Source organism: Bos grunniens, chromosome X (genome assembly GCF_055505025.1).
Source record: "Bos grunniens cultivar Pamir isolate PY7600 chromosome X, Bosgru_T2T1.0, whole genome shotgun sequence".
NCBI lineage: Eukaryota > Metazoa > Chordata > Mammalia > Artiodactyla > Bovidae > Bos > Bos grunniens.
In genome coordinates this window covers 87,686,844-87,713,779 of record NC_141194.1, presented here as the reverse complement: position 1 = coordinate 87,713,779, position 26,936 = coordinate 87,686,844, and the positions used below count along the sequence as shown (strand labels likewise).

Sequence of the window (26,936 nt, the reverse complement as noted above, 5' to 3'; positions counted from 1 at the left end):
AGGCCAGAGTATTGGAGTAGGTAGCCTTTCCCTTCTCCAGGGGCTCTTCCCAACCCAGGGATCGAACCCAGATCTCCTGCATTGCAGGCGGATTCTTTACCAGCTGAGCTACAAGGAACAGAAAGAAGTACTGAAATGGGTTAGAGGAATGAATGATAATGAATCTTATCCTGGATCCACATTAAGTCCATACTGGTCTGTAGGTTTTAGAATCTACTACCTTTCCTCCTTTGAAAGCCCCTCATCTCCAATCTTTGAGGATCTGATACTGATACTTCTCCCATGTGTATGATTTCCCAATGATCACTGACAGTGGTTCTTTGATTATACTTGCACATTCTCATTGCCTAGGGAGTAATTCCTCCAGGCTAGAAGATTTGAACATATTTAAAGCAGCACTGTTAACCCATTGCAGGCCAGTTGATAGTAACAGAAAGCACTATCTCCAACTGCTGCTTTATTTTAAACTTGAATCCCATTCAACTTCATTTCACTGTTATTTTTGAATTGGAATTTATGGTCATGGACCTGAAGTCAGTTCAGTTCAGTTCAGTCGCTCAGTCATGTCCTATTCTTTGCAACCCCATGGGCTGCAGCACGCCAGGCTTCCCTGTCCATCACCAACTCCCAGAGCTTACTCAAACTCATGTCCATCAAGTCGGTGATACCATACAACCATCTCATCCTCTGTCATCCCCTTCTCCCACCTTCAATCTTTCCCAGCATCAGGGTCTTTTCCAATGAGTTAGTTCTTCACATCAGGTGGCCAAAGTATTGGAGTTTTGGCTTCAGCATCAGTCCTTCCAATGAATATTCAGGACTGATTTCCTTTAGGATTGACTGGTTGGATCTCCTTGCAGTCCAAGGGACTCTCAAGAGTCTTCTCCAACACCACAGTTAAAAAGCATCAATTCTTTGGTGCTCAGCTTTCTTTATAGTCCAACTCTCACATCCATACATGACTACTGGAAAAACAATAGCTTTGACTAGACAGACTTTGTTGGCAAAGTAATATCTCTGCTTTTTAATATGCTGTCTAGGTTGGTCATAGCCTTTCTTCCAAGAAACAAGCATCTTTTAACTTCATGGCTGCAGTCACCATCTGCAGTGATTTTGGAGCCCAAGAAAATAAAATATCTGTTTCCATTGTTTCCCCACCTATTTGCCATGAAGTGATGGGACTGGATGCCGTGATCTAGTTTTCTGAATGTTGAGTTTTAAGCCACCTTTTTCACTCTCCTCTTTCACTTTCATCAAGAGGCTCTTTAGTTCTTTGCTTTCTGCCATAAGGGTGGTGTCATTTGCATATCTGAGGTTATTGATATTTTTCCCGGCAATCTTGATTCCAGCTTGTGCTTCATCCAGCCTGGCATTTTGCATGATGTACTCTGCATATAAGTTAAATAAGCAGGGTGACAATATACAGCCTTGATGTACTCCTTTCTTGATTTGGAACCAGTCTGTTGTTCCATGTCCAGTTCTAACTGTTGCTTCTTGACCTGCATGCAGATTTCTCAGGAGGCAGGTCAGGTGGTCTGGTATTCCCATCTCCTTAAGAATTTTCCACAGTTTGTTGTGATCCACACAGTCAAAGGCTTTGGCATAGTCAATAAAACAGAAGTAGATGTTTTTTTCTGGAACTCTCTTGCTTTTTTCTATGATCCAATAGATGTTGGCAATTTGATCTCTGGTTCCTGAAGTAAACTCTGATTAATATCCAGTATATATATTTATAGACATTTATAGATATTTATTTATAGACAAGGGAAGCCCATCTCTATATCTATACATATTTATCTATGTCTATATCTGTGACAATATTTCCAAAATTGTATTTTGAGAGATGCTAGTATCCTGTGGGATATAAATAAGTGAGTAAAACATGAAAGTTCCAGGGTCAAATATATCTGGAAAATGCTAAGCAAAGCTAAAATAGGTTTTATTTCTGGCAAGACTTCTTAAAGCCTTAATATGCTAATGTATGCTGAGTCTCTGAGAGAGAGATTTGATGTGCAACGTTTCCTAAACTTACTTGATCAAATTCATTTTTCTCGGAACACCAGTTAATACCCTGAGGGACACTAGCGTTTCTTGAGTCAGTTTGAAAATTGCTGGCATTTAGGCAGTTGAGGCACAGAGAAATGTGTCTGGTCTCTTTGCATGAATCTGCTATAAATTTCTGCTAAGAGATCCTTTCCGTGTGATATTCTCATTGCAGATGGAAGATGGGAGTAAATCTGAATCAGTGTGATGAAAGTCATCTCTGGACTGCACTCTTTCCTGTTCTTTGCCATCCATCCATCCATCAAATATGAGCACCTACTATGAGCTAGGTACTGTTCTAGTTGTTGGAGAGGCACCAGTGATAGAGACAAAGTTCTTGTTCTCATGGAATATATATGCTTGTGTGTGGTCTGTGTGTGTGTGTGCGTGTGCACGTGCGTGTGCATGGTGGGGGAAATATAATAAACACACATGGTAAATTTACCTAGAAGTAAGTGTCCTGGAGGGTGTTATATTAGAGAAAAATGTGAAAAGGTTACTTTAGATGGGGTAATCAGGGAAGGCTTCTTGGAGTAGGTGATGTATAACACAGAAGAAGGAAGTAGAACAGCCATGTGAAGACTGCCAGGGAGAGCACTCCAGCAGAGGGAGAGTACATGCAAAGTTTTTTGGGTGGCCAAGAGCTTGTGGTTCAAGGGGTGTCAGAAGGCTAGTGTGTTTGGATTGTAAGGGCAAGAGTATAACAGGATGAAGTGGGAGAGGTAGATAAGGGCCAGCTAATGCCAAGTCTTAGAGACTACGTCAAGAAATGGCCAGAGAGAAGAAAGTAAAATCTGATCACTTTTAAAAGAGCAATTTTAAGTGATTGTAAGAGGACAAAAGAAGTTGTTTAGTCACTAAGTTGTGTCTGACTCTTTTGTGACCCTATGGACTATAGACCACCAGGCTCTTCTGTCTGTGGGATTTCCCAGGCAAAAATACTGGAGTGGTGTTGCCATTTCCTTCTCCAGGGGATCTTCCTGACCCAGGGATCAAACCCGTCTTCTGTGTCACCTGTACTGCAGGCACATTCTTTACCGCTGAGCCACCAGGGCTCCCCAGAAGTAGAGGAGGGGAGACCAAAGTAAGACTTGATGATGGATTGAACATTGAGTGTTGGGGAGAGGAGAGCATTAAGGATAATATCCCAGGGTCTGGTTTAAGCAATTGGGTGGTGTCATTGACTGAGTTGGGGAGTAATAAAAACCAAGGGGGTCTCTTTTGGTAACATTAAGTTAGTGCTGGGCTTCCCTGTTGGCTCTGTGGTAAAGAATCCACATTGCAATGCAGGGGACATGCGTTCGATCCATGGTCCAGGAGGATCCCACATGCTAAGCCCATGTGCCACAACTACTGAACCTGTGCTATAGAGCCAGGGAGCTGCAACTACTGAAGCCTGTGTGCCCTAGAGCCGGTGCTCCACAACAAGAGAAGCCACCACAATGAGAAGCCTGTGCACTGAAACTAGAGAGTGGCTCCCGCTCGCCACAACTAGAGAAAAGCCAGAGCAGCAACCAAGACTCAGTGCAGCCCAAAAGAAAAAAGGTTAGTGCTGTCCATGAGGCAACCACGTGAAGACATGAAATAGTCAGGTGGAAAAGCAAGTCTAAACTCAGGGGAGAGGTCTGAGCTGGAGAGCTAACGTGGGGATTGTACTTAAAACAGGACTAGAAGAGGTCACCTAGGAAGTGAATGTAGGACTAGAACAGAGCCAAGGACCAAGGCTTGGGTCACACCAGCCTTCAGAGGTTGAAGAGCAGCAGGAGGAAGCAACAGAGCCCATTGGAAATGGGAGCAAAACTTGGAGGACATGGAGTCATAGACACTACTAGATTGTAAGTGACCTGGTGAGCTGGTTAGGAAAGCATGGTGAGCCTCAAGTTTTAGGCTTGGTCCTAAAGGCTAATTAAAACTCATTACCAATGTACCATAGATTTCAAACAGATATATTTATTGTAACAAACAGAATAATTCAAATAAATTCAAAATTAATGAAAGCAATACCAGAATAGAGTTCAAAGGTGAATAAGAAGGGCTAGGAGCATGCCATTTCTCCATACTGGGAATGTATTTATTTGAACGTGGCATGTTCACAACTCGTTTTAGAACAATGTCCTATAGATGAACCCATGCCAAAGTACTTTTCTTCTCACCATCTTGTTAAGAGCTCACTGGTTAGAAAAGCCTTCAGTCAACTTCTGGATTTCAGACAACTAGCCACTTCTTTTGAGAGCAGTATGAAGGTTCCCTTCTGCAGAAGCAACAATGCTCTTGTGCAACAAAATCTCCCTTCTGTGATTTTTTCCTTCTGAAACAGACTGGGCTCTGTGCTTCTCTCTGTGGAAAGTATCTTGAGCATTCCTCCGCCTACCCTGCCCCCCTATTTGTAGTTAGGAAAAAAAGAGCCTATGAGCTGTCCCATTCATCCTCTAGGACTGTGGTGTCCTGAGTCTGCCTCAGCTTAATTCAATTAAACACCTCAAGCAGAATTTGTCAGATGTCATTTTTTTCCCATGGGCTGGATTTCTTTTGCTAATAGGATCAACACATGCTATATACAAAGGTAACCATTAAATAATTACAGACAAATAATTTCATCACATAATCCCAGCCGATTTTGCATCTCCTGCCAGACACAAAACATTTACTCTAATACATTTACAGGGATAATTTGCATAAAACCACTGAAAGTGGAGATATTTTCAAACTGGCTGCTTATGGGATGTGATTAGTGAAATCTCCACACCCCCATTCACACCCACCCACACTATTAGTCATTGCTTTAATACATGGAAGCCCTCCGTTAAAATTAAAACATTACTAACAGAGAGAGAAATGAAGTTAACATTTAGCTCAAATTAGTTGACTGAAATCCTTTATCAGTAAGGTCCTTTGTGAAAGCAACCCAGAAGCAGTTTTAAGTTTTGAGGAGGAAATAGGAAAGATTCAGAATATGGGCTGCTGTCTGGGGAGGGAAGAGGGAATTGGGGCACTCTGTATAGAGCTCTGGTAAGCCAGAGACCAGTTTGAAAGCGCTGGATGCTTAGGTAAGACTACTAAAGTCATACACAATGAAGTAAGTCATTTCAGTTCAGTCACTCAGTCGTGTCCGACTCTTGTTGACCCCATGGACTGCAGCACACCAGGCCTCCCTGTCCATCACCTACTCCCAGAGCTTACTCATGTCCATCAAGTCGGTGATGCCATCCAACCATCTCATCCTCTGTCATCCCCTTCTCCTCCCGCCTTCAGTCTTTCCCAGCATCAAGGTCTTTTCCAATGAGTCAGTTCTTCGTATCAGGTAGCCAAAGTATTGGAGTTTCGGCTTCAGCATCAGTCCTCCCAGTGAATATTCAGGACTGATTTCCCTTAGGATGGACTGGTTGGATCTCCTTGCAGTCCAAGGGAGTCTCGAGTCTTCTCCAACACCACAGTTCAAAAGCATCAATTCTTTGGCGCTCAGCTTCTTTATAGTCCAATTCTCACATCCATACATGACTACTGGAAAAACCATAGCTTTGACTATATGGACCTTTGTTGGCAAAGTAAAGTCTCTGCTTTTTAATATGCTGCCTAGGTTGGTCATAGTTTTTCTTCCAAGGAAGAAGTGTCTTTTAATTTCATGGCTGCAGTCACCATCTGCAGTGATTTTGGAGTCCAAGAAAATAAAGTCTCTCACTGTTTCCCCACCTATTTGCCATGAAGTGATGGGACTGGATGCCGTGATCTAGTTTTCTGAATGTTGAGTTTTAAGCCACCTTTTTTACTCTCCTCTTTCACTCTCATCAAGAGGCTCTTTAGTTCTTCTTTGCTTTCTGCCATAAGAGTGGTGTCATCTGCATATCTGAGGTTATTGATATTTCCCCGAACAATCTTGATTCCAGCTTGTGCTTCATCCAGCCTGGCATTTTGCATGATGTACTCTGCATATAAGTTAAATAAGCAGGGTGACAATATACAGCCTTGATGTACTCCTTTCCTGATTTGGAACCAGTCTGTTGTTCCATGTCCAGTTCTAACTGTTGCTTCTTGACCTGCATGCAGATTTCTCAGGAGGCAGGTCAGTTGGTCTGGTATTCCCATCTCCTTAAGAATTTTCCACAGTTTGTTGTGATTCACTCAGTCAAAGCTTTGGCGTAGTCAATAAAGCAGAAGTTGATGTTTTCTGGAACTCTTTTACTTTTTCAATGATCCAGCAGATGTTGGCAATTTGATCTCTGGTTCCTCTGCCGTTTCTAAAACCAGCTTGAACATCGGAGTTCACAGTTCACATACTGTTGAAGCCTGGCTTGGAGGATTTTGAGCATTATTTTTCTAGCATGTGAGATGAGTGCAATTGTGCGGTAGTTTGAGCATTCTTTGGCATTGCCTTACTTTGACATTGGGATGAAAATTGAATTTTTCCAGTCCTGTGGCCACTGCTGAGTTTTCCAAATTTGCTGGCATATTGAGTGCAGCACTTTCACAGCATCATCTTTTAGTATTTGAAATAGCTTAACTGGATTTCCATCACCTCCACTAGCTTTGTTCGTAGTGATGCTTCTTAAGCCCCACTTAACTTTGCATTCCAGGATGTCTGGCTCTAGGTGAGTGATCACACCATCGTGGTTATCTGGGTCATGAAGATGTTTTTTGTATAACCCTTCTGTGTATTCTAGGAGAAGGAAATGGCAACCCACTCCAGTATTCTTGCCTAGAGAATCCTGTGGACAAAGGAGTCTGGTGGGGTGCCGTCTGCGGGGTTGCACAGAGTTGGACACAACTGACTGAAGTGACTTAGCATGCATGCATCTGTGTATTCTTAACACCTCTTCTTAATATCTTCTGCTTCTGTTAGGTCCATACCATTTCTGTCCTTTATTGAGCCCATCTTTGCATGAAATGTTCCCTTGTATCTCTAATTTTCTTGAAGAGATCTCTAGTCTTTCCTATTGTATTGTTTTCCTCTATTTCTTTCATTGATCACTGAGGAAGGCTTTCTTATCTTTCCTTGCTATTCTTTGGAACTCTGCATTCAAATGGGTATATCTTTCCTTTTCTCCTTTGCCTTTCAGTTCTCTTCTTTCCTCAGCTATTTGTAAGGCCTTCTCAGACAACCATTTTACCTTTTGCATTTCTTTTTCTGGGGGGATAGTTTTGATCACTGCTTCGTGTACAATGTCACAAACCTCCATCCCTAGTTCTTGAGGTACTCTATCAGATCTAATCCCTTGAATCTATTTGTCACTTCCACTGTATAATCGTAAGGGATTTGATTTAGGTCATACCTGAATGGTCTAGTGGTTTTCCCTACTTTCTTCAATTTCAGTCTGAATCTAGCAATAAGGAGTTCATGATCTGTGCCACAGTCAGCACCCTGTCTTGTTTTTGCTGACTGTATAGAGCTTCTCCATCTTTGGTTGCAAATAATATAATCAATCTGATTTCAGTATTGACCATCTGATGGGGTTGGGGCACTCTGTATAGAGCTCTGGTAAGCCGGAGACCAGTTTTAAAGCACTGGACGCTTGGGTAAGACTATTAAAGTCATACACAATGAAGTAAGTCAGAGAGACAAATACCATATAATATCACTTATATTTGGAATCTAGAAAGTTAGTACAGATGAACTTATTTTGCAAAGCAGAAACAGAGACACATATGTAGAGAACAAACATATGGATACAAAGGGAAGAAGTGAGTAGGGATGTACAAACCACTATGTATAAAATAACTTCCCTGGTGGCTCAGACGGTAAAGTGTCTGCCTGCAATGCAGGAGACCCGGGTTTGATCCCTGGGTCAGGGAGATCCCCTGAAGAAGGAAATGGCAACCCACTCCAGCACTCTTGCCTAGACAATTCCATGGATGGAGGAGCCTGATGGGCTACAGTCCACGGGGTCACAAAGAGTCGGACACTGAGCGACTTCACTTTCACTTTTCATGTATAAAATAGGGCTTCCCAGGTGGTGCAAGTGGTAAAGAATCTACCTGGCAATGCAGGAGACATAAGAGACGCAGGTCAGATCCCTGGGTCTGGAAGATCTGCTAGAGGAGGGAGGGCATTGCAAACCACTCCAGCATTCTTGCCTGGAGAATCCCATGGGTAGAGGAGTTTGGAGGGTACAGTCCATAGGGTCACAAAGAGTCAGACACAACTGAAGTGATTTAGCATGCACACATGTATAAAATAGATAACGAAGAAGGACCTGCTGTTTGGGCTTCCCTGATAGGTCAGTTGGTAAAGAATCTGCCTGCAGTGCAGGAGACCCTGGTTCAATCCCTGGGTCAGAAAGATCTGCTGGAGAAGGGATAGGCTACCCACTCCAGTATTCTTGGCCTTCCCTTGTGGCTCAGCTGGTAATGAATCTGCCCACAAAGCAGGAGACCTGGGTTGGGAAGATCCCCTGGAGAAGGGAAAGGCTACCCACTCCAGTATTCTGGCCTGGAGAATCCCATGGACTGAATGAGTCAGTTCTTCGCATCAGGTGGCCAAAGTATTGGAGTTTCGGCTTCAACATCAATCCTTCCAATGAACACCCAGGACTGATCTACTTTAGAATGGACTGGTTGGATCTCCTTGCAGTCCAAGGGACTCTCAAGAGTCTTCTCCAATGAGAGTTGGACTATAAAGAAAATCAGCTATACTCCAATAAAAATTAATTTTAAAAAAGTGAAGGAAAGGTGATTTCTGAAGAATGATAAAAGCCATTAAAAGCAAGTTTCCTTTAAGCGACAGTTCAGCCAAGAGCAGCTAGCTTGGTTCTGGTGTGTCCGTGATAAAAGTGGTTGCTTCTTCACGTTTCAGAAAATTCTTCAGCTCTCAGTAGGGATCATATCAAGTGAGGTTAAAGAATTCTCAGGGATCAATTGACTTCTGACTCAACTTTGGGTTTTTTGAAGACATACCTTAAATTTTGTTTTACTACAAAAGAAATTCTCATTGTAGAATATTCAAACAGTGATAAAATATATAGACTCAAACCTGAACAATCCCCTCAACATCCACCACAATTCTCGGCTCTTGCTATTTTATACTGTGCTTCCTTGTTACATTCTATGCCTTTACTGGCATATACATACATCTACTTTCTTACACAAATTCAATAATCTCTACCTGTTATATATACCTTTTCATTCTTTTAATTAAAAAATTTTTTTATTGTATTAAAATATACATAATGTAAAAATTACCTTTGTTATCATTTTTGAGTGTATAATTTAGTGATATTGAGTACATTCACAGTGTTACTAATCATAAATGCTTAACTCCCAGGGAGCTAGGCAATCAGTTTCTTAGGTATCTTTACTGAAGTCTATACACATGTAAGCATAAATGAAAGTGAAAATGTTAGCCAGTCAGACGTGTCTGACTCTTTGTTACCCCCATGGACTATAGCCTGCCAGGCTCCTCTGTCCATGGGATCCTCCAGGCTAGAATGGGATGCCATTTCCTTCTCCAGGGGATCTTCCTGACCCAGGGATCAAACCCCATGTCTCTTGTATTGCAGGCAGCTTCTTTATCATCTGAGCCACCAGGAAAACTCCTATAAGCATACATGGATGGACATATATACCTTCCCTCCTTTTTTACATAGTAGTAGCAAACCATAAACAGCTTGCTCTTTTCACTTAATATCTGCAGTATGTAAATATATATAATACATATATATACACACAATTCTTACATATACACTCTTCTGCTATGCTAGGACTATTTTAATTCTGACTCAATTTTTTAAATTAATTTTTTATTGTGACAAAAAGCATATAACATACAATTCACCCTCTCAGCAATTTCTAAGTGTACAATACAACCACATGCACAGCTTCACGCAACAGATTCCCCAGAACCCCTGACCTCAGTCCTGCTTGATTGAAACCCCACATCCACAAAACAATTCTCCTCCCCTTCCCCCTAGCCCCTGGAGTGCATGATTCTACTTTCTGTTTCTATGAGTCTGACTACTTTAGGTACCTCCTGTAAGTGGCATCATACAGTGTTTCTCCTTTTGTGACTGGCTTATTTCACTTAGAATATTATCTTCAAGGTTCATCCATGTCATAGTCTATGGCAGGATTTCTCTCTTTTTTAAGGCTGATTTCCCTCTTTTTTTGTATATGCCATATTCAGTATACATACCCTGAGTGTATATGCCACATTTTCTTTATCCATTCATCTCTCCATGGATATTTAAGTTGCTTTCACTTCTTGCTATGGTGAATAATGCTGCAATAAACGTGGGGGTGCAAATATCTCTTTGAGAGTCTGCTTTCAATTCTTTCAGATATATTTCCAGAAGTGGAATTGCTGAATCACATGGTAGTTCTATTTTTAATTTTTTGAGGAACCTCCTCACTGTTTTCCATAGCAGTTGCACCACTTTACATTCCTACCAACTGCGAACAGTGTTCCAATTTCTCCACATCCTTACCAACAATTACTATTTTCTGTTTTATTTTAAATACTTGTCAGCCTAATGAGTGTGAGATAATATCTTATTGTGGTTTTGGTTTGCATTTCCCTGATGATTAGCGATGCTGAGCATCTTTTCATATGCTTATTGGCCATTTGTTTATCTTCTTTGGAGAAATGTCTATTTGAGTCCTTTGCCCATTTTTTAATCGTGATATTTACTTTGTTATTGGATTGTAGGAGTTCTTTACCTATTAATCTCTTACCAGATACGTGGTTTGCAAATATTTTCTATTTTTGCCTTTTCACTGCTGCACATAAGTTTTTAAGTTCAATGTAGTCCCTCTTGTCTAGTTTAGCTTTATTTTTGCTTGTGTTTTTGCTGTGACTCATTAACTTTTACTTCTCTTAGGGCCAGACTTTCATCAGGATAGCTTGGTTGTGATTTTTGCCTTCCTTTCCACCTCAGTGCTCTCTTGCACATTGTTTAACAGGGGTGTTGGCTAATTACTATTGGTTCCCTGATGGGATACACCCAGAATTACCTTAATTTTTCTGGACTCGTTCCCACCGAAGGTAATGGAAGACCTATGAGAGAGGGGGTTCTTTCCTCCCATTTTAAAACTCCTTTCCCCTTCATCTTGCCTTTTTAAAAAATCCCCGTCATTTCCCTATGTGAGATACAGAATTTCCTCTGGGGCCTCCTCCTCCTTCCCTCTCCCACCGTCCTCGGGGAGTGGGGCGGTGGTCTCTGAGCCAATGACAGGTCAGCCCACGGGCGGACTCCAGACCAATGAACGCTTCTGGGTTCCAGCCGGACCAATTAGCTTATTAGGGACATTGAATACCTGTATATAGCTAACATCTGTCCCATTGTCCTCTTATTAAAGACCCTCTGGTTTGGCCCATCAGGGATTTGAATGTGTAAATGAGGCCCTACACTCTCCCCCCCCGCCTTTTTTTGGTTTTGTTTTTTAATTTTGGTGGCTTTAATCCATCTCCACAACTTCTGCCCAAGGCCAATAAAACACAGCCATTCTCCCTTTGTAAAAAGAAAGAGGGGTTGGGTTTCCTTCAATTGTCTGCCCTTTTCTGTCTCCTCCACTATTTTTGTTTTACTCTGTAGTTAACTTTACATTGAGCAGCTTCGTCCGAGGACCTGTGCGCTGGACCTAGGCACTCTCTGCTCATTGCTGGTGGCAACGGCCCTTTCGTTGTTCTAACCTAGGGGTTTGTGGGGGCCAGGGGTTTGGCGGCTGGGAGAAGAGTTTGGCCAGAGTCTTCCTTCTGCATTTCACACACATTCTGCTGGCGCTCTCGCTCTCTTACACACACACACACACACACCCGCTCCGGCCCCTCTCCGTGTGTCTTCCTTCAAGATGACAGGGCGCTGGAGAAAAGGCTGCTGGAATCAGCTGGTAGGTACAGTAGTAACCCGAACCCCACCCACCCGCTGCCTTTGCTCGCTCAGGTTTCTCCGGTCACTCCTGCCAGGGGAGAAAACATGTAAACGCGCCTCCAGAGGAGGGGCAGGGGGAGCTGGGAGCGGCGGGGGCGGCAGAAGGTGAGCCGGGGAAGGTGGCCGAGCGCCCCGGCTGCCGGGCCCTTCCCAGCGCTCCCTCGGGGCAGCAGCCCCAGCCCGCTTCGCCCCCACCCCATCCCCCTTTTCGTCGGGATTGCCTTCTCCCCCCCCCCGCCCCCCACGCCCTGCGACGGCGGAAATGACAGTGTGGTGCTGCCGCGGTGTCATGGTGCTGCCCTGGACTGAGGAGCGAAAACTCTTAAGTTTGGCTCGGGAGACCCAGCCGCAGTAGCGTGGCGGCCGCCGAGCTGTCCCCAGCGGGGCGCGCGGGCGGGCGGATCCTGGCTGCTGCGCGTCGGCGGCGGCGGCGGCGGCTGCGAAGGCGGGCGGCGGCCTAGAGCGGCGGCGGCAACGGCGGCAGCAGTGGCAGCCGGGGAGCTCGCGCCGGAGCCTGAGCCAGCTTGCGCGGGAGGCAGGCGAGCACCCGGCGCCCTCGGGCGCGCCGAGGACATGGCCGGCAGCCGGGAAGGCTCTGGGTAAAACGCGCCCCCTCGCCGCGGCCCCGGGGGCCGACCGCCACCACCGGCGCAGGGCTCGGCCCCGGGCTCGGCCGCGCGTCTCAGGTGCGGCCGGGGCCCGGCGGGGGCCGAGGGCTGCTCCGGGGCTCGGCGGGGCGGGGTGACGGGGCCCTGCGAGGCTCGAGGTGGCGGCGGCGGCGGAGGGCGCCCCGGCCCGGCCCTGGCTCCCCGATGCGCCGCTGGGGCCCGGGCACCCGTCGCTGCCCTCCAGGCACGGAGTTTGCACTCCGGGGTCCAGGGCGGGGGCGGGTCCTAGGCCTCCCGCGCAGTCCCGCCGGGTCGGGCGCGGGCCCCTCCCCGAGCGGCTCTCCGAGAGCCTGGGCTTTAGTCTGGGAAAGGGCACCGCCGCCTTCCCACGCTCCCGCGGCCGGCCACCTCCTTGGCCCGGGCGGCGCCCCTCGGCCGCCTGGCTGTGGCGGCTGCGGCAGCCAGAGATGCTGAGGACACCCTGCCCGCGGGGAGGCCGGGCGAAACTTAATCCCTTTGCTGCCAGGGAATGATCCTGGAGTCTCCGTCTGGGTGGTTCCTTATTTTTGGCCTAGCTGTGAAACCAGCTCAGTGGGGGAGAGGGAAAACTTATAGGTCCCCCGGACAGACTGCGATGGAACCCGGGAAAGGTGGGGTTTTTCCATTCCTGGCTCATAAGAATTAAGTAAATAACAGCGGAGTAGATTGACAGAAACATTTTTGGTGGTGATAAGGTTTCGGTTACTTAGCATAACGCGTGCAGCACATTTCTTAGAGGCGTTTCTTAAGAGCAGGACACTGGGATCCTGGGGTCGTTGGGTTCTTCACTTTTTCTCTTCCACATTCCCCTACCCGCCTTCACGCTCACTCGCCTTCTTCCTACGTGGTGATCACACCCCTACTTGCCCACCGTAATCTCCCAACCAGAACCACACGTCTCCTGGAGTCCTGTGCACTCCCAGGCTCCCTGTCAAGCAGCCTCTGGCTTCTGAACCAGCTTTGCCTTTTTGAGGATTTCTGAGTGTGGGGAGGGTGGATGGTTATGGTTGTTTGTGTCTGAAGAGAAGCCCTTATAAAGGAGTGTATTAGAGGCTATGTAAATAGACAAGTACTGTGTGTGGGTTGATTCTTCTGATTCTTAAGGTGGGCCATAAGGGCTGCCTTTACCTCCATTCTGTCCCCTTCCAGCACTCCAATCAGTTCTCTGGCAATGTTCCAATGGAAGGGGAACCCTGAATAGGGAGAGTCCCTCCCCTACTTCTCATTTTACCCCAGCTGGTTACCCCTAATGCTCACATCCCCCTTTTCACTCCACTCATCACTGCCTTGAGAGGGAAAGAGTCTTTGCTGTTTTAATATTTTCCTGCCCAATCAATTAATGCAGATATACAATGTGAATTAGATTTCCCCTAATGGTTCCACACAGCTTGATTTATGTGGTTGAAATACAAGTCTAGGAGCCAAGGAGATCAGAGAGTTCATTTCAAATCTGTTGCATTGGCTTTGTGGCCTTAGGACATTCCTGTGACCTTTCTTTCATAGTTGATGCACTTGTATGAAAGACATCATATTGTGTACTGGCTATTGTGAGTCTTGGCTTGGTCCTTTGAAGATGAAAGGATTCTATAAACCCTTAGCATTATACTTTGCAAAGAAAGTACTTCATTTACCTTTTATTGAGGTAATAGTTTGGGTGTAAGTAGGAACCCTGGTTTACTGGGAACCCTAACTTGCCATTATTAACCCTTTTGGGAGCTAAATCTATTACCCTCCTGTGGTCCTAGGTCTGTTTCTTTTTTTTCCCCTTAGTGCACATGCAACTGAATGAAAACGTACATAAAACAAGGTATACAGAGTAATGATGATTATTTTAAACTAAGGCTTGAATCACATCTAATGTACTCCAACCTAACAATCTGAATCAGACTCATTTGAAAACATAACCTCACTCATTTTTAGCCCATATGGGGGCAGGTAGTTACTTTCTACTGAAGAGTGGCTTAAATACTTTTAGGCATGGCTGTCTAAGCAGGATTAGTATCTTGCAGTGGTGAGTCAACAATGTTTATTAAAAGCACCTACAGTGTGCAGAGTCCTCTGCTGACTGGGCCTTACATTTTGGCCTCCTGTTTGTTTAAGGCATACCTCTGTACTTGCAGTTCTTGGATTAGGACAGGGAGGGGCTGTGCAGGGCAGGGGTAAAGTCTAGAGACTTGAAGGAGCGAGTATTTCCCTCCCATTTACTTTCAGGAGTACTAGACTCCTAATCTAGCATGTTGCACCTTGCAAGGCCATCCCTGGGAAGTACTGCTGCAAATCAGAATGGCTTGGTTGCTTTATGAACATATCATCTGAACAGTGCAAATTGATTTAGGTGAAATTGGTTTAGTTAATCCCTCCTCTAAGTGCAGGGCAACTTGCTCCAACTTGTAGGTCCTAAAACAGTGCCAAAGGAGTCTCATAATTGCATCCAAAAATTGCTCTGAGTAGTGAACCTGTCCATTCCCTCATCTCTTCTCCCATAAAATCTGCTGACACCATGACAGTTGAGAAGGAAACTGCCCAAGGAATTGCCTTTGCTACTTGATGAAGAGGAGAGAATGTCCTGCCTTCACTCTCAGGTTCTCTCTTCCCCCAACGGGGACAGAAATCTCTAAAAGGAAGGGAAGATAGGGCAAAGGCATAGAATGTGTCTCAAATGGCTGTTCTCAGAGGTGTCTGCTCGTGTGTATCATTCAGTCTTTGTGGATCTTGGTAACTCCCTAGCTTTTAGGCCATTGGCCTCAGCTGCTGGTGGAGGCCAGGGGGTGTTCCATTTCCAGTTAGCATTAAGTTTTGTTCTTTTCTTCCGTACGAAAGTGGGAAATTGGCACTGTGTGAAGCACCTCCTTACTTAGGCAGAGTATGTTAACTTAGAGCATTGCATCATCAAAATAGGATGTGTAATACGTTGATAATGGATATACAACAGTTCACAATTGTTCACTTTTTGATGAGTGAAATTTGGGTACCAAGGTGGTGGTGTGCTAATAATGTCTATATCTCAGGTCTCTCAACAAACCTTGTGTTCATTGCTGAGCAGTGTAAAAAATAGACTGGAAAAGTGTTTCTCAACCAATGTGTTAGATCATTCTAACAAGTGAGAAGACCAGATGGGTGGTGTTGCAACAAGAAATTCCGACTCCAATGATCCCCCTGTGCAGGCTGCTAGTCCTCTTTTTATTTCCCCTCTCTTCTAGGGATCAATATATGTTTCTCCATTTTCATGAATTAAAACTGTTAAGAGTCTTCTGTGGGCACTGGAGGCTTGTGGCTCTTTCTACAGTTTTTCTTTTTCCATCTTCCCCTCTTCCATAACCACAGACAGATTGTCTTTTTGACAATCCCCCTGCTCCTGCGTTGCCCTTAGAAATCTGTGTAAGCTGCTCAAACTACTAGGTGGTTAATATGGGTGACAGAGGGATTTTGAGCAATGTGCCAACATCCCACCACTCCCTTCTTCATGTGGGGTTCACTTGAATTCGTAATAAGGATATCGGTTCTGCCTAAGTGGGTTAGCAAAGTATCCTTAGTAAGACTTATCCTACTTGGGATCTTTTCTCCATGCAGAGCTCCGACTGCCTGACCTTGGGCTTTCTCTCGGCCTCTTTCCTGCAGGTCAGACTCCTCTAGTTGATGAACAGTAGCCCCAGTCTCTGGATCTTCCTCTTACAGAAACCAAAAGATCTGATAACAAATTCATTATATAACCTAAAATCCTCTTGAAACAGAAAATCCCAGTAGTTGCAGTTTGAACAGTTAGGGATATAACTCGTGGGCGTGGGAGATAATGCTAATGCAGGACTGTGACGTGTCTGAATGTATACAGCCCAGAGGTAGAAAAATGGTTTATGGTCCAGAATTCTTGATCGCTTTTGTCTATAGCCCTTTGTTCAGTGTTGCTAGGATCCATGTGGCTCCCAGGGGAGTAGAAGCTTGATTTTAAATACACTTCTGTTCTCTGCCCCTTGTTTCTGACCTGAACTTGGGGTCCTCTCAGCCTAACACCTAACAGCATGCCCTACATACATATATTGCCAGTTTTATTCTGTAGAGGTTAGAGATGGCTGTCCATGCAGGTGTGCCCCTGAACATTTAAAAATTTACAAATATTTCATTGGGTAGCAGTGATTGGGAAAAGCAGTCCTAGAATAAATGGAAAGCTATCCTCTTAGCAGTAGGTAAATTGTTTGTTCTCCAACCCCAAAACTGCTGGTGTAATTGGCATTAAGATAAAGGTGTTATGAATTGTACTTATGATTTTTGACAATTATCAGGTGTTACCTTGGCAAATCCGTTTCTTGGTTACTTAGATTAATCTTTTGTGCTTGTAGCAGATCTAGGACTTCTAGTTCTGCTATTGTGATATTCATCTTAATGTTTATGATGACTATATTGTATCAAATAGCCAATGGTTGGATTTAGGAGCTCATTATTGTAATGATCATTAAATCTATGTATTATAAAATATTAAGTAGGCTTTAATAACCTATTAGACAGGAGCTGGCTCTGGTGCTGTCAGTCAGTAATCAACCTCCAGTCCTGAGCTCTCCCTGTGCATGATAAAAGCTTAAGAAAAAAGAAGAGAGATAGTTTTTCCCTTTGGGGGAACTCCAGTCTAACAGGGGATACATTTGGGAATGTTAAATACCACAGTCAGATGCATGTCCTCCAGAAAACTTGTGGGGGAGTGTAATTGTCCTCTATTATGTCAACCATTATGCATTTTGGGTCTATTTCCAAACATTCACTATTTCCTTAATAACTTGCTCTGTATCTGTCATCTGTGAATGTGTGTTGAGAATATCTGTATTTGTAAAGCAAGTTAATAATGTTATTCTCATCTGATCCTCCCAAAAGCCTGTGATATTGGATAACACAGGTATTTTTCATTCAACAGATGAGGAGGCTGTGGCCCAAAAGATTTAAATGTCTTACCTGGGATCACTCAGCCAATTCAGCTTAGAGCCAGGACTACAATCAGGCTTTGCTGAGAGGATCAAATGAGATGATAGCTTTGGAGCCATTTGAAAAGTATAAAATTGGTACTCAAATATAAAGTGACTGTTAATTATACTTACTGACCACATAGTCTCTTTTTTCTGGGTTTCTGTCTTCCATTTTTTTAGGATGAGAATTCTATGCATTGGGTGCCTTTTACACTCCCAAATAATCATTTTTGTGCTGTAGAGGGGTCCTTTCCTACTAAATAGTATTCTAGAATTTGGTGTCTTCCTTTTCTTCCAAAAGGTGTTTTCATTAGCTTGTACTCCCATGGGATGCCCTTCCCGCTTTAGTTGTCCCCCGGAACACCCATTATGTCTTCTTGGAGGTACAACAGGCAAAACCAGCCACTGTCCTTGAGCACCTTGGCTTAGCCAAGGGTAAGTAATGCATTTTGTTTATTTATTTCCAGTTTCTTTCATGATGATGCCCATCGCTTGTCAGCCTTTCACGTCACACTAATAAATAAGATTTGTGTTTTGAGGAACTGGTTGTCATTAATCCCAGCTGTCTTTCCTATGTGGTAACATATAGTAAGAACTCTGTTATAATAGGATGTCAGAGCTGGAAAACATCTTAAAGAGATCGTCTGGTGATTCTAGTGCAACTTGCACGACATTTTACAGTTAAGGAAACATCAGACTAAGCCAGGGCTCATTTGCTCATCCTCTAAGGCAGAGAGACAGTTTCTAGTGTTTTAAGGAGAACCTCAGCTCATGGGATATTAATGTTAATATCCTGCAGAATATAAAGCCTACTACTCGCCTCAATTCTCATTCTACAGCCCAGGGGTCAGGCTGGGTTTTACACTCCTGGTTTTTCTGTGAAGAAAAGGAGACTGTGGCTCCTCAGGGAGGTAATGAGAGCCCAGAGCCATGCTCCACAGAACTGGAAGATGAAAACTAGATGGAATATAAACTGTTGAAATAAATGGACATTTAATTATGTCCAAATAACATTTGAAATAATAGCATTCTGCCAAGTGCTGATCACGGCTTCTCTGATCAGAGTTAACTGAATGCTGGATTTGAAGGGCAATGCTGAAGTCAATTTTTCATTTTGTAACTATAGAATGTATTATTTTTATCCTAATTGCCTGCATTGAAACTCCTCCTTTGTATTCATGCCTACTCACACAGCCTTATGATACCTTCTTATAGTTTATTCTCATCAACTTTTTTTTTCAGGAGTCTCAGCCTGAAGGGGGAGTGCAGGCTGACAGTCAGCCGTACAGAAACAATTTTATACTAGAACAAGGGCAAATCCATAAACATTCTTATTTGACTACACGGCAGTAACTAAATGATACGGAAGGGAGCAAATCAGTGGATGTGGATGTGGGCATTTGTTTCTTAACATGACAATTGACCTGCCTGCCCAAGCATTTCATCAGTGCATTTTTATGACAAACTATTGCGTTTTCTGGCAAAAAAAACTTTGTGATTACCTGTCATTCAGTGACACTCTATCAGGTTTACATCCTGTCTTTATCCTTAGTATATTCTCTAATTCTGGAAACTTTTTGAAGTTGCAACACTGCCATTGTTTTGTTTTTGTTGTACCACTTCCTCCTGTACTTCTTAAAGGTATTTTGTGACCTAGGAGTCAAACAGTTTTTAGGAGTCTTACAATTTTTAAATGAATAAAAAATTGGGAGCTAATCATTTCCTGATACCCATTGATCATTAGAGATATCCCAGGTATTGTAAAACCTAGACAGGCAATCACCAACCTAGAAAAGCAATTGAGAGGAGTAAGCACTTCAGTAGAATTTAGAAACACTACTGAATTACACAGTTGGCAGTGTGGAATAGTGAACTGTGGTTCACACTCTGGATTGTGGGTTTGAATCTTTTTTAAAAATTAAGATAACATTCACATACCTTAGTTTCACTACTTTGAACTGTACAATTTAGTGGTTTTTAGTATATTCACAAAGCTGTGCAATCGCCACCACTAATTCCTAAACATTTTCATCATCCCCAAAGGGAAACCCATATACATTAACAGTCACATTCCATTTCCTCCACCTCCCACCCAGACCCTTGAGAAATGCTCATTTGCTTTCTGTTCTTATGAGTTTGCCAGTTCTGGGCATTTCCTATAAAGGGAATCATATAATCTATGACCTTCTGTAACTAACTTCTTTCACTTAAGCATAATGTTTTCAAAGATCATCCATGTTGTAGCATGTATCAGTGGTGGTGGTTTAGTTGCTAAGTTGTGTCTGACTCTTGCAACCCCATGGGCTGTCGCCCACCAGGCTCCTCTGTCCATGGGATTCTCCAGGAGTGGGTTGCCATGCCCTCCTCCAGGGGATCTTCCCAACCCAGGAATCGAACCCTGGTCTCCTGCATTGCAGGCAGGTTCTTCACTGACTGAGCTGCAAGGGAAGCCCCACATGTATCAGTACTTCATTCCTTGTCTTGCTGAATTATATTCCATTGTATGGATATACCACTTTTGTTTATCTGTTCATCATTTGAGGGACATCTGGGTTGTTCCCACCATTATTGTGATTAATACTGGTATGAACATTTGTGTACAAGTTTTTAGGTGAGCATGTCTTCAGTTCTCCTGGATCGTATGGTAATTCATTTAGCATTTTGGGGAACTGTCAAACTGTTTTTGCTGCATAATTTACATTCCCACCAGCAATGTATGAGGGTCCCAGTTTCTTCATGTCCTGGCTGAAATTTGCTACTTTTTTTTATTCTGGTCATTTTAGTGTGTTTGAAGTAATATTATAGCTGTTCTAGTGAGTGTGAGGTGGTATCTCAGTGTGGTTTTGATTTGTATTTCCCTGCCTCTTGAGAAACCTGTGTACATGTCAGGAAGCAACAGTTAGAACTGGACATGGAACAACAGACTGGTTCCAAATAGGAAAAGGAGTACGTCAAGGCTGTATATTGTCACTCTTATTTAACTTATATGCAGAGTATGTCATGGAAACGCTGGGCTGGAGGAAGCACAAGCTGGAATCAAGATTGCCAGGATAAATATCAATAATCTCAGATATGCAGATGACATCACCCTCATGGCAGAAAGCGAAGAAGAACTAAAGAGCCTCTTGATAAAACTGAAAGAAGAGAGTGAAAAAGTTGGCTTAAAACTCAACATTCAGAAAACGAAGATCATGGTATCCAGTCCCATCATTTCATGGCAAATAGATGGGGAAACAGTGGAAAAAATAAAGTGGCTGACTTTATTTTTCTGGGCTTCAAAATCACTGTGGATGGTGATTGCAGCCATGAAATTAAAAGACACTTGCTGCTTGGAAGGAAAGTTATGACTAACCTAGACAGCATATTAAAAAGCAGAGACATTACTTTGCCAACAGAGGTCTGTCTAGTCAAGGCTATGGTTTTTCCAGTGGTCATGTATGGATGTGAGAGTTGGACTATAAAGAAAGCTGAGCGCAGAAGATGCTTTTGAACTGTGGTGTTGGAGAAGACTCTTGAGAGTCCCTTGGACTGCAAGGAGATCCAGTCAGTCCATCCTAAAGATCAGCCCTGGGTGTTCTTTGGAAGGACTGATGCTAAAGCTGAAACTCCAATACTCTGGCGACCTCATGCGAAGAGTTGACTCATTGGAAAAGACGCTGATGCTGGGAAAGATCGAGGGCAGGAGGAGAAGGGGACGACAGAGGATGAGATGGTTGGATGGCATCACCGACACAATGGACATGGGTTTGGGTGGACTCTGGGAGTTGGTGATGGACAGGGAGGCCTGGCGTGCTGCAGTTCATGGGGTCGCAAAGAGTCGAACACGAATGAGCGAATGAACTGAACTGAATGGCTAATGATGTTGAATACCTTTTCATATACCAACTGATCATTTGCATATCTTCTTTGGAGAAATGTCTATTCAGATCCTTTGCCATTCTGTATATTTCTAGATACTAGACCTGTATTACATATTTGATCCGCAAATATTTTCCCATTCTGTGAGTTGTCACTTTTTTGGTGATGTCATTTGTACTACAGAAAGTTTTAAATTTTGATGAGGTCCAATTTATCTGTTTTGTTCTTCAGTTGCATATTTGGTGTCATTTAAGAATCCCTTGCTTAACCTACGTTCATGAAGATTTACACCTATGTTTCCTTCCAAGAGTTTTATAGTTTCTGTGCTTACATTTAGATCGTTGATCTATTTTGAGTAAATTTTTGTGTATAGTGTGAGGTAGGTCTCTAACTTCTTCCTTTGGCATGTGGGCAACTGGTTTTCCTAAAGCCACTTGCTTGAAAAAATTATTGTTTCCCTGTTGAATGGTTTTGGAACCCTTATCAAAAGTCAGTTGACCATAAATATATGCGTTTATTTCTGGACTCTCAGTTTTATTCTGGGTTTGAATCTCCACCTTGCTACTTGCAAACAAGTGTGACCCTGGACAAGTTACCTTTTCTGTTGTTTTAATAATAATACCTACCTTTTAGAGGGCTGTTGTGAAAATTAAATGAGATAATGCCTATAAAGGGTATTATTTAGTGCCTCAAATGTGGCAAATTCATAATGGCTTTTAAGGGGAAAGGTGCTTGGGTAGTCAGGTAGGTAGGGAAAATGGGAGATAGGTTGAAAGGATGCTGAAATACTAGGAAAGACCAGAACAAGGTCTCTCATAAATGAGAGATGAGATGAACAGATATTTGAAAAAGTTGAAAAAATACTCAATTCTCCCAAATTGTAATAAAACAGAGTAGAAACAGTTTAATAGAAAAAGTTACTTACCATAAGCAACAGACAGTAACCATTTTATATTATTCTGTATAGACCTGCAATCAGTTCAGGTAGTTATTTTAGAGCACTGATGTTTGGCTTTTTTGTCAAGGACTTTTTTTTTTTTTGGCTGCACCATGCCACAGGTGGGAGCTTAGTTCCCCAACCGGGGATCAAACCTGTGCTGTACCCCTACATTAGAGTGCAGGGGTCTTAACCCCTGGACTACCAGGGAAGTCCCTTCTGTCAAAGACTCTTTTGAGAACAATTCAAATGCTATGGACAATCTGCTCCCCATGAAAGTGGATATGTGGTATACACACAGCATTCTTTAAACATTTCTAGAAGGTTCAGAAATCCCTGGTCAAGAATCCTATTTTGACCTTATCCAAGGCAATCCTGATTCCATAGCATGCTTTCCTAAGCTTAATTTCATAGTGACATTCCAAATGTCACATTTAGTCAGGAACAACTTTTTGGATTGCAGGAAAATTCAGCATTTTTCCTCTGTACTGAGGAATTTATATGGCATGTTCCTAAGATTTAGAAAAGTTGTGGTACACCAGTTGTTTTTGTAAAGGTTTCAACACAGAGACAGGCGTATCAGCAATGCTCTTGATCCCCTATCATTTTGGTGGGAGGCCTTACTCCATTCTCCCAAGGAGATTCCAACACAGACTGAGGAATGCAGACCTGCAGTTCTGGAAGAGAACACAATAGAAATTCAGAGTGAGGTGGAGATGGGCCTGGAAGGAAGAGATGTGATTCTGCAAGAGACTAGGAGTGAGAGGCAGATTCAGAGAAACTCAGAGGGACATAGACTCAAATAGCAGTGGAAACATGCTGTCTAGAAACCCTCTTGTAAATAGTCAAGATATTTGTCAAGTGAAGGAGGTGAGATGATTAAAATAAAGGTGTAGGGGAAAGAGTACAGACATTGGCATTAGACTGCCCCAGTGATCTGGGTATGTAGGTTCCTGGTTCATTTACTTAACAATGCTGAGCCCCAGTTTCCTAACCGTAATATGTGTATAGCATTAGTACCTTCTGTACAGCCTTCTTGATAGAATTTAATGAAATACTGTGTGTAAAGTTCCTAACAAGCTACTTAGAATACAGGAGGTGCTTAGTAAACACTAGGTCCCTTCTTTAACTTCCTCTACTTTAAGGAATCTTTCATTTAACAATTTTTGAATAACCAGTGTGTGCGAGGCACTGTGCTATGAATAAAAATATGATATAGTTGATGCCTGCAAGGAGAGTTAGCTGGAGACACAGATACATGTATTAAATAAAACAGAGTGATAAACATGTAAATGAGAGAACTCCTGGGTTTCTAGGCTTGGATGATGATATTCAACAGATAGGGAAAATTGGAAGACGAGCAGGTGTTTTGTGTTGTGGGGCTGGGGAGAATATCAAGTTCATTTATGGACATGTTGAATTTGAGCAATGGAACTACTAAAGACAATATTCCTGCCTTGAGTGAAAGTTGGGATCTATCATCCCTAAAGTCTCTTCCAATTCTAAAATTCTGTGATATATATACATTTTAATTGCTTTACTTTTTCATCTCTATCAGTGAATGTGGATAGATGTTATAAGCTACAAAATACTAGCCAACAACTTTTAAGTACTTGTGAATTATAAAATAAGAATAGCACACATCTCTTTTTAAACAGGTGGTTATGCAAACATCTAAACTTCCTAAACCAACTGAGAATGTTTTACAGTAAGATTCTTCACTTTTATAGTCCAGTTTCCCATAGATTTCCATTAAATAGCTGGTTAATTCAGTGCACTTAAAACATTTGATTTAGAAATAGCTTTTAGGGATACATCTATTGTACTTGGGGACAACATATAGTTGTACTCAATAGTTAAGTGTTCTGTGAGAGGGCTATGCAGATATCTCTGACAGATGACAAAATCTAAACAAATACCAATGGCAGAATCAAACCTTCAAGCCCTGATGAGACTCTCCAGTAATAGTGAGATGATGAACAAAAGTTATTCAGAATCAAAAATGCCTTTCTCTTTTCATAAATTGGATTCCCACTTTAAGCCAACAAAATTCCATAATTTTTATACTTTAATAGTTTTCCTCTTTGTCTCTAGTAACTCAGTTTGCTAAAAATGGTATGGAATAGAAATTTCCATGTGTGGTAATAGGAAATAATTCAAGGTCACCTATCTGAAGAAATAATTATCCTGCACTGAGAACTACATTTTTCGAAAGCTCTTCTTTTTTTTATGCAGCCTCTTAGAATGGTATCATTTCAAGAACCAGAGAGTTAGGTTGAAATATGGCCTTGTTTTCCTTCCACTAGATGTGAAATAGGAGCAGCTTGGAAGTAAAATAGAGAACACTACTGGAGAATGGAGATTGAGAATTTGGCAGGGCCTCAGACGCATCATAGTCCAGGACAAGAGATGTCAGTGGAGAGGGTCTGTGAATAGGAATGTGAGTTAGTAAACCAGGATTCAGAGGTGGCACTAGCTTCTATTTATTAGTGCAGGAAAATAAGCCCAGGCATTTGTCAAAAACAAGGTTTCAAGGGGGGAGAATAGCTTTCTGATTAATTCCCAACTCGCTTTCCTAGTGGGCCAGCATCCCTGGGGAATCCAGCCTGTAAAGCCTCCATGGGTTAGTGTGTAATTATGTTACATCCACATTTCCTTTGGAAATGCTTAACGATTTCTTCTTTGTGTTCCTTGCAGGTGAAAGCCCAGCCTCTGCGGTTCTTAATGCCTCAGCAGGATTATTTTCACTAAAGATGGAAACACTGGAGTCTGAATTGACCTGTCCAATCTGCCTAGAGTTGTTTGAAGACCCCCTTCTGCTCCCTTGTGCTCACAGCCTCTGCTTCAGCTGTGCCCATCGCATCTTGGTCTCGAGCTGCAGCTCCGGTGAATCCATTGAACCCATTACTGCTTTCCAGTGTCCTACGTGCAGGTATGTTATCTCACTGAACCACCGGGGCCTGGATGGCCTCAAGAGAAATGTGACTCTGCAGAACATTATTGACCGCTTCCAGAAGGCTTCCGTCAGTGGACCTAACTCCCCAAGTGAGAGCCGCCGAGAGAGGACTTACAGGCCCAGCAGCGCCATGTCTAGTGAGCGAATTGCGTGCCAATTCTGTGAGCAGGACCCGCCAAGGGATGCAGTGAAAACGTGCATCACTTGTGAGGTCTCTTACTGTGACCGTTGCCTGCGGGCTACACACCCCAACAAGAAACCTTTCACCAGCCACCGCCTGGTGGAACCAGTGCCGGACACGCATCTTCGAGGGATCACCTGCCTGGACCATGAAAATGAGAAAGTGAATATGTACTGTGTTTCTGATGACCAATTGATCTGTGCCTTATGCAAACTGGTGGGGCGTCACCGAGACCATCAGGTCGCATCCCTGAATGATCGGTTTGAGAAGCTCAAGGTAAGGGATCTGGAGGACACACCTTATACAACTTTATCTCTTTACACATAGTCTTTATATACAGTCAGCAAGTTCCCTAATAAAATCGGTCACTTTTCCTATATGACAAAAATGAATTAACTCCAAGTTCTTCTCATAAGTAATAGCCTTATAACCTGCAAGCTCTCACTGTAGCCTGTTTCATCTTTTGCACAAACCTGCTTGCATTCATTCACCTCTGGCCAGTTCTGGGGCATTTAGCCCATGGCCCACACTAATAGTCTGCCCAGGGAAACAGCACCCTCTCTCCTCTGACGATGACATATTATACCCTATATATCTCTGCCATGATCTTTCCACGTCTTCTTTTAAGTATGTGAGCACCTGTGTAGGTGTATTACAATTAGCATATGTGCTGATTTGCATAATTGTGCATATAGCAATGGAAGGTTGGGTGTGTCTCTGTGTAGATGTGGGTGGAGGTGTCTGAGTGTATCTACGTAGGTGAGAGGTTTTCATGGAGAACAGTACTGTATGTGTTATACACTAGAGAAATAAAGCTTTGGCATTGACCACTACAAATTGCTACCAAGCCCTTAACAAGGCAGCTAATTCTAAATCTGCCTTAAAAAACAAAGCAAATAGACAAAAACGGGACTTCAGTGTACTATGAAGTCAGGAGGGATCATCAAATACTGAAGTAAACATTTAAACTGAAGGCAAAAAATATTTAATCCAGGATCACATTTTGTGCCAGTGTTCATTTTTGTGGGGTACAGACCAAAGTGCTTGTCTGCAGTCCCTTCCTGGGAAGTTCCTGTTCAGTGGACAGAGTTTTCTGAAGTTGTCGTGCCATATAATATTTTTGTGCAAGTCTAAGTGCCTGTCTATTTTAGAGCACTACTACCTCACGTTGATGTTAACAAATGTCAGATCCAGCAAATTATTTTATTACCATTGCCTGTCTGCTATGGGGCTCAATTTCTCTTAAGAAACTACTTAACAAAAATTCCGGAAAAATAAAATGTTTAAACAAATAATAAGATTTCTATCCCAAAATAGAACCTGGATATATAAGCGAAGCTAGAAGGAACACCCAGATAGCATGGAAGAAGGGCGATAAGGGAGTGGAGATTTCCCTCTTGCCATGCTATGGAAAAGTCATTGTAGCTTATGTAAAAATTATGATGTTGGTGAGGGTAGTAATACTCAGAATAGGATATACTTTCCATTCTGTAATTTATTGAAAACAA

The 26,936-nt window shown here is 43.0% G+C and overlaps 1 protein-coding gene across 15 annotated transcripts in view; it reads left to right on the top strand.

Annotated features, from left to right (window-relative positions):
• The first annotated feature begins 11,560 nt into the window (after positions 1–11,560).
• MID2 (midline 2) overlaps positions 11,561–26,936 on the top strand; it is a 109,248-nt gene continuing 93,872 nt past the window's right edge. For 6 of the 15 annotated variants that reach the window (XM_086386670.1, XM_086386669.1, XM_086386668.1 and 3 more), the window contains exons 1-2: positions 12,987–13,158; positions 24,989–25,704. In XM_086386670.1, the coding sequence (XP_086242796.1) occupies positions 13,038–13,158; positions 24,989–25,704 (837 nt within the window). In that variant the 5' untranslated portion in view covers positions 12,987–13,037. Of the gene's footprint in view, positions 11,860–11,913; positions 12,006–12,368; positions 12,500–12,563; positions 12,587–12,986; positions 13,159–13,212; positions 17,932–24,988; positions 25,705–26,936 lie in introns of those variants that run through there. The other 9 variants (XM_086386677.1, XM_086386672.1, XM_086386678.1 and 6 more) reach the window with 6 other exon arrangements.